This window comes from Sander lucioperca, chromosome 6 (assembly GCF_008315115.2).
Source record: "Sander lucioperca isolate FBNREF2018 chromosome 6, SLUC_FBN_1.2, whole genome shotgun sequence".
Taxonomy (NCBI): Eukaryota; Metazoa; Chordata; class Actinopteri; order Perciformes; family Percidae; genus Sander; species Sander lucioperca.
In genome coordinates this window covers 16,680,958-16,693,980 of record NC_050178.1, presented here as the reverse complement: position 1 = coordinate 16,693,980, position 13,023 = coordinate 16,680,958, and the positions used below count along the sequence as shown (strand labels likewise).

Here is a 13,023-nt window from a genome sequence, read left to right as displayed (position 1 = left end):
CAAGTCGACATTTGTTCTTGCTGCTGATGCTTTGTGGGCAGTGAGGTATGGTTTATCATCTCAGACTGCACTTTAATCCATCAAAGTCGACTACCTTCTCTAATGAAAGTATGAAGGTTTGGATCCTCGTGCAGTGTGCATTAGGGCTACATCCAATATGTTAAAGATTATCTCTGACTATAGCCTACATGGTTGAGTAAACTGAAATATATGTTTGCCGAAAGGCATCCAGCGATGGTGCGACTGTGGAAGCAACAGTTGGTGTCATGTATCTTAGCGATGCCTTCTAAAAATGAAAGATGTATTTAAAAAAAAAAAAAAAAACAGTTTTAAAGTTAGCTCTGGTTTTTCGTTTTTCACACTGATCTTACCTTCTGCTGCCTCCTGGCCATGTCAGTAGGTTGCTTTGCGTTGAAGGGATAAGCAATGCAGCGCATCACAAACACATACAGCTGGAGTCTCTTTTTCCTCTCCTCCTCGTCTCTCTGCATCTTCTCCAGGTCCTCTTTCTCCTTGTCGTTGCCCACCGACGGGCTGGGGCTGGAGGGTCGGCCCCCGCCGCTCCCTCGGCCCCGTGGCTGGAGCCCTGCGTCGCCTTCGGAGGCTCGGCCCGGTGACAGCCGCGCTCCTCCGAGGCTCTTCGGGGCCGCCACCTCTTTGCGCTCCACCTCCACTATCTCATCCCCTTCCTCTTCGCTGGAAGACGGGTCCAACATGCTGCCGAGGCTCGGTTGGAGAATTAAGACTAGGCTACCTGCTGCAAAGGTAAAACTGCAAAAGTAGAAAGAAAAAAAAAGATACCGATCAGCTTCAGCGTCAGCCACAGAGGGAGAGAGCCAGGAGAAGCTGCTGTGGAGACGCCAAACCCCTGACCGATGAGCGGTTCTGACTGTTGCTTTTCAAGAATAAAAACAGCTGCCGTCAGACGAGTCAATCTCGGCAAGAAACATGAAAGTGTTGTAGAGTCTAGTTGGTTGCGTGATTTCCCAGCCTTTCAAGTCTACCAGACAGTGGCACATAGGAGGGATTTATCATGAGAGCAGATATAAAGGGGGAGGGGTCGCAGGGAGGGAGAACAGGAGGAAGCGTTGATGTGTAGGTGCTGTGCTGCCTGTCGGGGGGAGGGGAGGGGAGGGGAGGGGAGGGGGGGGGAGCTGACCGCGGTGCTGAAACCCGACCTCCGGCTGCTCTGGGATCAGTTTGATCAGGCTGGGAGCACATTAGAGCAACAGCCACCTGATGATCCATCTGAGTCAAAAGACGGCAGGTTACAGCACCAGATCGGAATGAAATGTTTGGCTTTCACAATAAAATAAACAATAAATAAAAGCTTCACCACGGAATTCAAAAACATAAATGATCAAATTAATGATAACTAAATTACGAATTAAACGAATTAAAATATCTACCTATCTATATATCCATCCATCCATCCATCTATCCATCTATCTATCTATCTATCTATCTATCTATCTATCTATCTATCTATCTATCTATCTGTCTATCTGTCTATCTGTCTGTCTGCTTACCTAATATTGCAAATACATTTGCAAAAAATAAGACTTCCAAAAATATGTATTGAGCACACAGCTATGCTGTTTGGGTAAGAGTCCCAAATCAAGCCCTACTTATGTAAACACTATGCTATATAATGTGGATATAGTTAGTTAGTTAGTTAGTTAGTTAGTTAGTTAGTTAGTTAGTTAGTTAGTTAGGGAGGAGGCTGGCCTCTGAGCTGACGCGGTGCTGAAACGCAGTGCTGAAACCCGACCCCCGGCTGCTCTGGGATCAGTTTGATCAGGCTGGGAGCACATTAGAGCAACAGCCACCTGATGATCCATCTGAGTCAAAAGACGGCAGGTTACAGCACCAGATCGGAATGAAATGTTTGGCTTTCACAATAAAATAAACAATAAATAAAAGCTTCACCACGGAATTCAAAAACATAAATGATCAAATTAATGATAACTAAATTACGAATTAAACGAATTAAAATATCTACCTATCTATATATCCATCCATCCATCCATCTATCCATCTATCTATCTATCTATCTATCTATCTATCTATCTATCTATCTATCTATCTATCTATCTATCTATCTATCTATCTGTCTATCTGTCTATCTGTCTGTCTGCTTACCTAATATTGCAAATACATTTGCAAAAAATAAGACTTCCAAAAATATGTATTGAGCACACAGCTATGCTGTTTGGGTAAGAGTCCCAAATCAAGCCCTACTTATGTAAACACTATGCTATATAATGTGGATATAGTTAGTTAGTTAGTTAGTTAGTTAGTTAGTTAGGGAGGAGGCTGGCCTCTGAGCTGACGCGGTGCTGAAACGCAGTGCTGAAACCCGACCCCCGGCTGCTCTGGGATCAGTTTGATCAGGCTGGGAGCACATTAGAGCAACAGCCACCTGATGATCCATCTCTTCAGCAATTTGACAACAGGCTTAGCCGATCTGCAAATGGAGAAAACATAACCAAAACAGAAATGCGCTGCACACACAACAATGGAAACTGTTTTAATGAAACTGTAATTATTAAATGAATAATTAAAATTAATAATAAAGGCTTTTCTAAATACCAAGTATGCTTGGTAGTCCAGACTTGGAAAGTTCGACTCAGGAGTACAAACTCCCAGGGATGGGAGGATGCAGTACGGTCATTCTGCAAATGGAACAGCAGCATCATTGATGACGTCACCATCTCAGCTCCTCTTGGCAGTACGTGTCTACTCCAGTTATCTTCACTGTAATGTATATTAAAAAAGAAAAATGAAAACACAAGGCTGCCTCTTTTTATTTTAAAAATACTATAGTATACTGTATATATATAGGTGAGGTGGCGGTGGTGACAGTGGTCGTGGCAGTAAAGTTTAGCCAGAAAAGGGTAACTGTCATGTGACGACCACTAAAACAGCTTAGCACAAAAAGTAAGGAATTTCTCTGTGGAAACAATGCTTTTTGGCAATAAATCTTATACCGTTGGAAAGCCTGTTTAGTTCCCTTTCAAACGGTGCCCCATTTGTAAGGAACATGCATTTGTGGGATGAGCAGCAGCGCTGAGTATGTGGGTTGTGCCCATGAAAAATTTGCCAAATCTTCTTTGCCAATGCCAAACAGCTCATTCTGCCATTGACTCATTTGGTGTTTGGTGGATTGGATGATTGAAGTTTGAAGAAATCTATACTGATCTACCTTAAATCTGCTGTTTGACATGTCATGCAAAGAGAGGATAAAATGGCCTTCAGTAAAGATGGCTCCATGATAGGAGTAGTAGTAGTAGTAGTAAAGGCTGTAGTAGTGGTTAAGAGACTCAGAGTTAAGCAGTCAGATGCTGGATGCCATTTGTGGCACTTATCATGGAAATTACTGTCTGGGCTCTAAAAGTGAAAGTCATATCAATAAACCTGTTTTACCATGAACAGCACAAGTCTTCACTGAAGACTCTGATATATATTTTATGGGAATTACTGGAATTGTTGGGTCTTTGTAAATTATAGAGTGTGGTCTAGACCTACTCTATCTGTAAAGTGTCTTGAGATAACTCTTCTTATGATTTGATACTATAAATAAAATTGAATTGAATTGAATTGAATTGAATGTGTATCATATGCATCATGTATAAACTTTTGTATACGAGATTCAGAGGCCAAACACCACACACACGCGCGTGTGTGCATGTGTGGCAGAACTTGTTGCTATGGTGATTTGTGCAGGGAGGGAGTAGAGGAAGGAGGGGTAGACAGTATCTTAGAGAGGTCAAACATGTTTATTTAGTGATTACTATAATTCTCAAGTTCCGTAAGTTCCGACCGGCAGACATGCAACTATGGAAAATGTATACTCTCACATACTATACTGAAACCTCACACACACACAACTGAAACACTCTCAAAAACAGTACTGAAACGCTCTCATAAACACTACTGAAGCGCCTTTAACATGCAAAACTGAAACACTCTCATATACACAACTGAAATGCTCTCACACGCAATACTGAAACACTCATATACACAACTGAAACAGGATTTCACTTTCAATAGTGTATATAAGAGCGTTTCAGTATTTTGTGTGAGAGCGTTTCAGTAGTGTTTATGAAAGCGTTTCAGTTGTGTTCATGAGTGTGTTTCAGTTGTGTTTATCAGAGTGTTTCAGTAGCGTTTTCAGTATTGTGTGTGAGAGGATTTCAGTGGAAGAGGAGGGTGACTCAGTGTAACAGGAAGGTGGCTGGGAAAAGTGACTTCACATTCCCCGAACCTGAGTCTCCCACATGAAAGTCAATGATATTAAAACTATTGTTTTTTCTGAATTAATGAGTCTATATATATATTAGAGATGTTGGTATCGGTATCGGGAAGTACTGGAGTTTATGCACCGAGCCGATACCACGTAATAAAGCCCTAAAGAAAATCTACGTTAAAGTAGTTTATTTATGTTCTTTTTCCGTTATAAAGGAAAAAGGTCAAACTGGAAAATAAAAGAAAGTTCTGTGGCATTCATTGTTCATGTTTCACAAAGAGTTTAACCTGAGCCAGACCGACAACAAAGATAGAAATCATATCACATCCATACAGGGATAGTAGTATACAGTTGTTAAAACATAATAAAATATATGACACACTGGTATCGGATCAGTACTTCAGGGTATCAGAATCGGTATCGATAACAATACAAAATAACTGTTATGGTTGGGGTCGGCTGGCTGTGAGTTTTTGTTTTCTCCTTTGTTTCTCAGTACCATTTTATTCCCACTGTCAGTTTCTATTTGTTTTGCCTCGTTCTGTGTCTCCTGTGTTTCCCTCCTCCCGCCTGCTCCGGCCAGCTGATTACACGCACCTGTTCGTCATTCCACCATCACCCTTCCCGCTGTACACACCTGCCAGCCATCTACTATCAAGCCAGTATATGAACCCCGGACCCACTCATCATCTTCGCTTGATCGTTGCTTAAGCCATTCTGGTGACACGCTACACAAGCTCTCTGAGAAAGACTTTGTACTTACCTGTCCTTGTCAGTCATTAACCTTTTGTTTCCTCTCCACAGTCAGCCTCTCCACTCGTTTCCCGTACCTCCAGTCAGCTGGCCTCACCATTCGGTCCCCCTCTCTCGGCTCTCCACCTCATCCTGCTCTGCTCCTGCCCTGCCCTGCCCTCGTTCCTGCATCCAGCCATTCTCCACCTCGACTCCCCCTTTTCCCCGGACTCCAGTGCCTTCGCTTCGGCTCCCTTGGTCCCGGTCCTCCCGCGCATTCCCGCTAGCTCCCTCACCATCCTACCCTACAGCCTCCCTCTGCCTTCCCTCACCATCCTAGCCTCACCGTTTCCCTCAGTCTTCCCTCACCATCCTATTCCAGCCCCAAGGCCCCTTCTCCTGTCCCCAGCGTCCGCCTCCACACTCTCTCCTCTTCCCTACCTTAATAAAACTTGTTTATCTGCTGAGCCTAGCGTTTGGGTCCGTTCTGTCTTCACCATCACAGAACGATCAAGCCAAACATGGACCCAGCAGGCTCCCCCCCCCATCCCCGTCCCTCCACTTCCCCACAGTCAGATTTATCGTTCGCCATGGCCTCCCAGGGAGCGTTGCTTGGCCAGCATTCCTCGGCTATTACATCCATGTCCGAGTTGCTTCGCTCCCTGACCGAGGAGGTCCGACGTCTAGCCGCCCAGTCCCATCACTCCAGCGATCCCTCTCCTTCCAGTTCTCCGTTGGTTGCCCCCGCGCCTACTCCGCCCGCTGTCGCCTCCCCTCCCCTCGAGTCCCCCGTTTCTTCCCCGGATAAATTCTCTGGCGTGCTGGGAACCTGCGAGGGGTTCCTCCTGCAGTGCGCCCTAGTGTTTCGGAGGCAGACAGTAACCTTCCACTCCGACGAGGCCAAGGTGTGTTTCGTCGCTGGGCTGCTCCGCGACAAAGCTCTTGCATGGTTCACCTCGGTAAGTGAGGGGCAGCCACACCTCCTCTCCTCTTACTCGGCTTTTGAGCAGGAGATGAGGAGGGTTTTTGACCGCCCTGTTCGAGGGACAGAGTCCGCTTCTCGGCTCGTGTCCCTCCGGCAGGGTGATCGCAGTGTCGCGGAGTACTCGATTGACTTCCGCATCTTGGCCGCTAGGTCGGGCTGGAACAGTCCGGCTCTCCGCAGCATGTTCCTGGCGGGTCTGAGCGAACGCATGAAAGATCTGTTAGCCGCCAGGGACATGCCGGAGGGTCTGGACGAGCTCATCGAGACCGCCATCGATGTGGACAATCGCCTCCGGGAAAGAGAGAGGGAACGAGCGCCCCGCGACCTGCCTTCCGCCAGCACGGGTCTCTGCTCCCCCGTCTTCCCAGTCATGTCCAGTAGTCCCTCCGGCGCCTCCTTCCTCGCCTCCCCCTGAACCCATGCAGTTGGGCCGGGCCCACCTTTCCTCTGAGGAGCGCGAACGCCGCCGCCTAGCGGGCGTGTGCATTTATTGCGGTAACCCTGGCCACTTCATTTCTTCCTGTCCTATCCGCCCAAAAGTACAGGCTCGCCAGTAGTTCTGGGGACTCTGGCGAGCCGTACCCCTCCCCCGTCTCGTCTTTTGCTAGACGCTGCCATTACTTGGCAAGAAATTACCCTGCCAGTAGGGGCGTTAATCGATTCAGGAGCTGACGAAAACTTTTTGGCCCTCGAGATCGCTAAACAGCTCTCTATTCCGTGCGTTCCCCTTGACACGCCTCTTCGTGCCACCGGTCTCTATGGCCATCCCCTGCCTACCATAACTCATCGCACTCCCCCGCTCCACCTCCGCACCTCAGGTAACCACCATGAATCTATCTCCTTCCACCTTATTCCCTCACCTGCTAATCCTGTTGTTCTTGGTCTCCCTTGGCTCATTATTCACAACCCCAACGTGGACTGGGCGCGGGGGAAGATCCGGAATTGGAGTAACCACTGCCATGCGTACTGCCTGCTGTCTGCGCCTGCCCCTGGTAAGCCCATCCAATCCGTTGTTCCCCCTGTTTCCCCTGACCTAACTCTAGTTCCCCCCGAGTATCACGACTTGGCCCAGGTGTTCAGTAAGGAACAAGCCTTGTCCTTACCCCCCCACCGCCCCTACGATTGCTCCATTGCCCTTCTCCCGGACGCACCGCTTCCGTCCGGACGCCTTTTCAATCTGTCGCGTCCGGACAGAGAGGCAATGGAGCAATACATCAAAGACTCCCTAGCTGCCGGCATCATCCGTCCCTCCTCGTCCCCTTTAGGCGCTGGCTTCTTTTTTGTGGCTAAGAAAGATAAGACCCTCCGCCCATGCATCGATTACCGGGGCCTCAACGCCATAACCATTAAAAATAAATATCCCCTTCCCTTAATGGATTCGGTATTCGAGTCCCTCTCCCGGTCCGCTATTTTCACTAAACTAGATCTGAGAAATGCTTACCATCTAGTGCGGATCCGGGAGGGGGACGAATGGAAAACTGCCTTTAACACCCCATTAGGCCACTATGAGTACTTGGTGATGCCTTTTGGCCTCACCAATGCCCCCGCAGTCTTTCAAGCCTTAGTTAATGATGTGCTTCGCGACTTTCTCCATCGGTTCGTATTCGTTTACCTTGACGATATCCTGATCTTCTCCCGTGACCCAGTCCAACACATTGAACATGTCCGTCTAGTGCTGCAGCGGCTTCTGGAGAATAGGCTGTTCGTCAAGGCAGAAAAATGTGAATTTCATGTCCCGTCTGTTCAGTTCCTCGGTTTTGTTATTGAGAGTGGTCGGCTCCGCGCCGATCCGGCCAAAATTCAAGCCGTGGTTGAGTGGCCCACCCCTACTTCTGTAAAACAACTACAGCGTTTCCTGGGCTTTGCTAATTTTTACCGTCGCTTTATTCGAGGTTACAGCTCCATAGCCGCCCCTCTCACTCGCCTTACCTCCCCTTCGGTCCCCTTTGTCTGGTCTCCAGAAGCCGCTGCAGCCTTCTCCCTCCTTAAAACCCAATTCACTTCCGCCCCCATCCTCATCAACCCCGACCCCTCCCTTCAGTTCGTGGTAGAGGTAGATGCCTCGGATGTGGGCGTTGGGGCCACCCTGTCCCAACGTTCGTCTTCCGACCACAAGCTCCATCCCTGCGCCTTCTTCTCCTGCCGCCTAAACCCCACTGAGCAGAGGTACAGCGTGGGGGACCGGGAACTGCTGGCCGTGAAGCTAGCCCTCGAGGAGTGGAGGCACTGGTTGGAGGGCGCCCAACACCCCTTCCTGGTCTGGACAGACCATAAGAACCTTTCATACATCCAAACTGCTCAGAGACTCAACTCCCGCCAGGCTAGGTGGGCCCTGTTTTTTAACCGGTTTAACTTCGCCCTGTCCTACCGCCCCGGATCCCGCAACACTAAACCCGACGCCCTATCCCGTCTCCATTCCCATGACGACCCGGCTACCCAACCAGACACCATCCTTCCTCGGACCTGCCTTGTCGCCTCCCTGGTGTGGGAAGTGGAGACTGCCGTACGCCGTGCCCAGTCCACCGACCCCGGACCAGGAACCGGTCCTCCCAATCGCCTCTACGTCCCCCCTGTGGTTCGCTCCCGGGTCCTCCAGTGGGCGCACACCTCCAAGTTCAGCTGCCACCCAGGGATGGCTAGAACGCTCTTCCTACTCCGTCAGCGGTTCTGGTGGCCTGCTATGGATAAAGACTGCCGGGCCTTTGTGGCCGCTTGTGAGGTGTGCGCCCGCTCCAAGGCTTCCCACCAACCGCCCGCCGGTCTGCTCCGTCCACTTCCGGTTCCCGGTCGGCCCTGGTCCCACATCGCCTTAGACTTTGTTACCGGGTTACCCAACTCCAATGGCAACACCACCATACTCACCGTCGTGGACCGGTTTTCCAAGTCGGCCCACTTTGTCCCTCTACTTAAGCTGCCTACATCCCTGGAAACTGCCCGTCTACTGGTTCACCACGTCTTTCGGCTCCACGGCATTCCGCAAGACATCGTCTCCGACCGGGGACCTCAGTTCACGTCTCAGGTCTGGAAATCCTTCTGCCAAGCTCTCGGTGCTACTGCTAGTCTCTCATCAGGCTACCACCCTCAGACCAATGGGCAGACCGAGCGGGCGAACCAGGACCTGGGGGCGGCCCTTAGGTGCGTGGCGTACCGTAACCCCTCCTCGTGGAGTTCCCATCTCCCTTGGGTCGAGTACGCACACAACTCCCTCGTCAGCGCTGCCACCGGGATGTCTCCATTCATGTGTGCCATGGGTTACCAACCTCCGCTGTTCCCGTCCCTGGAGGAAGAGGTGGCGGTTCCTTCGGTCCAGTCCCACCTGCGACGGTGTCGACGGGTGTGGCGGGAGACCAGGGCGGCCCTTCAGCGCACCGCCTCTCACAATAAACGTCTGGCAGACCGTCACCGGACACCTGCCCCCGTCTACCGGCCGGGCCAGAAGGTGTGGCTCTCCTCTCGGGATCTTCCCCTCCAGACCACCTCCAAGAAACTCGCCCCCCGGTTTGTGGGACCGTACCCTATAGAGGCTGTCCTGAATCCCACCGCCATCAGGCTCAAGCTCCCGCCACACCTCAAGGTACACCCGGTCTTTCATGCCCGGCCCTCTCTCTGCCCCGGTGGCAGCGCCCCCCCCTCCGCGGATGATCGATGGCCATCCGGCCTATACGGTACACCGCCTCCTGGATGTGCGACGTAGAGGCCGGGGTTACCGGTATCTCGTGGACTGGGCCGGTTACGGACCGGAGGAACGATCCTGGATTCCCGCCAGTCAGATCTTGGACAACACACTCCTAGAGGACTTCTACAGGGCCCACCCGGACAAGCCTGGCGGCCCGCCTAGAGGCGTCCGTTGAGGAGGGGGTACTGTTATGGTTGGGGTCGGCTGGCTGTGAGTTTTTGTTTTCTCCTTTGTTTCTCAGTACCATTTTATTCCCACTGTCAGTTTCTATTTGTTTTGCCTCGTTCTGTGTCTCCTGTGTTTCCCTCCTCCCGCCTGCTCCGGCCAGCTGATTACACGCACCTGTTCGTCATTCCACCATCACCCTTCCCGCTGTACACACCTGCCAGCCATCTACTATCAAGCCAGTATATGAACCCCGGACCCACTCATCATCTTCGCTTGATCGTTGCTTCAGCCATTCTGGTGACACGCTACACAAGCTCTCTGAGAAAGACTTTGTACTTACCTGTCCTTGTCAGTCATTAACCTTTTGTTTCCTCTCCACAGTCAGCCTCTCCACTCGTTTCCCGTACCTCCAGTCAGCTGGCCTCACCATTCGGTCCCCCTCTCTCGGCTCTCCACCTCATCCTGCTCTGCTCCTGCCCTGCCCTGCCCTCGTTCCTGCATCCAGCCATTCTCCACCTCGACTCCCCCTTTTCCCCGGACTCCAGTGCCTTCGCTTCGGCTCCCTTGGTCCCGGTCCTCCCGCGCATTCCCGCTAGCTCCCTCACCATCCTACCCTACAGCCTCCCTCTGCCTTCCCTCACCATCCTAGCCTCACCGTTTCCCTCAGTCTTCCCTCACCATCCTATTCTAGCTCCAAGGCCCCTTCTCCTGTCCCCAGCGTCCGCCTCCACACTCTCTCCTCTTCCCTACCTTAATAAAACTTGTTTATCTGCTGAGCCTAGCGTTTGGGTCCGTTCTGTCTTCACCATCACAATAACAAAACAAATTGGTATCACCAATTTGTTTTGTGAATGAATAATGTATTGTAAATAAATAAATGTTCTTCCTTAAAATACAGGGGCCATAATTATACATACCCCTATGTTAAATTCCCATATTCCCAGATTTTTATTTTTAAAGGCCAGTTATTTCATGGATCCAGGATACTACCATGCCAATCTCTAGGTATGGTGAAGGGTATGTGTGGGGTATTTATTTATTTACAATACATTATTAATTCACAAAAAAAATTGGTGTCCTTAAAAGGTCGGATTTTTCCTCATTTTTTTAATTAAGGCATTAAGATCAATTTCCAAAAGATGATTTTTTTATTCCGCTTTTTAGTCAACTTGACCATGGGTATGAATACTTATGAGCAGGACTGTATATATATATATATATATATATATATATATATATATATATACAGTATAATAACAGAGGCAAAAAAAACAGAGCTCTGTTTTGTTGAACAGAGCTCTGTTTTTTGCCTCTGTTTTTCTGAATTAAGAATGAATTCAGAAACAAGCAAAACATTTTCTCAAGTGGATGTTTACCTTAAAAGACATGAAATCTTTAGAAAACATTGTGGAATACTGCATCGGTTGCACTTTTGCAATGGGATTGAATAACGCAGCTGCTTCTGTAAGGCCTTCTGCAGGCTGTTGAGAAGACGTGTCTGTATGAAATACGCGCTTCTTACATATATTCCATACAAGCATTAGGAGGCGTTGCATGTCCGCCCCATCTGTTTCGGTAGGTAGTCGTTTTCATCACAACACCAGAAGACAGTTCAGTTTAACCAGAAGGCAGAAGGTGGATGGAAAAGAAGCGCTTACTTCATACAGACATGTCTTCTCAACAGCCTGCAGAAGGCTTTACAGAAGCAGCTGCTTTGCTTAAACATAATATTGGCATCAGCAGACACTCGGAACACTGTCATTTGGCATCCCATATGTGGCATTACTGCCTCCTACTGGAATTAACCAGTCAGCTATTATTCTATCCTATTACAATCATTTAATTAGACCGGTGTTTTTCAAAAAATGTAATATATATTTTTCTCCCTTCCACGGTGACCCCACTATCAAGAACATCTTTGACCCTGACTTCTACTCGTCCTAACTTCTGTAACCCTGCAAACATGACCCTTCTTTCTTGTATATACTTCCTGCATGAAATCAGAACATGCTCCACAGTCTCCTCTTCACACTGACTGCAGTCCCCAGTATTAGAAAAAGTGAACTGTTCAATTTGCTGTGACCAATTCTTAATTTACTGGTGTTTCACGAATGACTGCAAAAGTGCAACCAATGCAGTATTCCACAATATTTTGATTTCAAGTTTTTTAAGGTAATACATCCACATTTGCAGTTGCGCTCCCAGCTTTCTCATTTGCGCTTCCACGCTCTTTGTTTGGCACAAATGGAATTTGATGTGGGTATGGAATTAATTTTGTGCACAAAAATAATTCCATACCCAGTTCTCGCTCAGCCCATGGACTTTACATTGTGGTGACGTCAGAAGTTTATAAATCGCATCTCAGCTTGAGGAAGGTTTTTTAAGTATAAACTCCATGGATTACAAATTCAGAATAGAAAGAGTCATAAAAGAAAAAGATAAGAAGGTAAAGTGAAACATAAACATCTTTCATTTTGTTATAAAAGTCTGCAGCCACCTTAATGTAACGACTCCATTCATTACTTCAGAGTCAATTACATTAATATCTCCCTCCTCTACTGGTTTTACTATATCATTTTCCTGATTCAGGTGTTGTTTATTCTTCTAAATTATATAGTGGATTTGGTTGATTTTCTTAATACAATCGTTTGGTACAGCTAAAAGATATGCTGGGTAAATTCACCTGGGTATCGCTTACATTTTAGTTAACAAGATTCTGCAAAAAAAAAAGAAAATGGAAATGTTCCTTTGAAGTAAACTATTTAAAGTTATTTTGTTCTTTTGTTCATTTATATACGTATATTTTGGCACTAGGACAGGAGTTGCTTTTAATCTCATTGTACACATGTATAGTGACAATAAAAGGCATTATATTCTATTATTACTGAATTAACTTTTATAGGAGCACAATAGAGTCCCTCCTGACATACAGCGCCACAGTATGGTACACCAGCTGCACAGATGCTGAATAGCACGACCAGCATCGTGTGCATCAGGTTGGAGCTTCCGGGACTGCACGCCATATACTTCAATACATTTAATACAAGAAAGCAACCAGCATTCACAAGGACATCACACGCCCTGGCCATTCCCTGTATGAACCACTGCCCTCTGGCAGAAGGTTTAGGATCATCAAAACTAGAACTAGTAGACTGACCACAGTTTTTATCCCAGAGATGTGGCCTCTATCACTCAATCAATTCCCCAGTTCTG

General features: G+C 48.1%; 1 protein-coding gene across 8 annotated transcripts in view; it reads right to left on the bottom strand.

Annotated features, from left to right (window-relative positions):
* cadpsa (Ca2+-dependent activator protein for secretion a) overlaps positions 1 to 1,050 on the bottom strand; it is a 236,621-nt gene extending 235,571 nt beyond the window's left edge. For 4 of the 8 annotated variants that reach the window (XM_031277197.2, XM_031277198.2, XM_036002092.1 and 1 more), the window contains exon 1: positions 372 to 1,047. In XM_031277197.2, the coding sequence (XP_031133057.1) occupies positions 372 to 716 (345 nt within the window). In that variant the 5' untranslated portion in view covers positions 717 to 1,047. Of the gene's footprint in view, positions 1 to 371 lie in introns of all 8 variants that reach the window. The other 4 variants (XM_036002089.1, XM_036002091.1, XM_036002087.1 and 1 more) reach the window with 3 other exon arrangements.
* Positions 1,051 to 13,023: the final 11,973 nt, after the last annotated feature.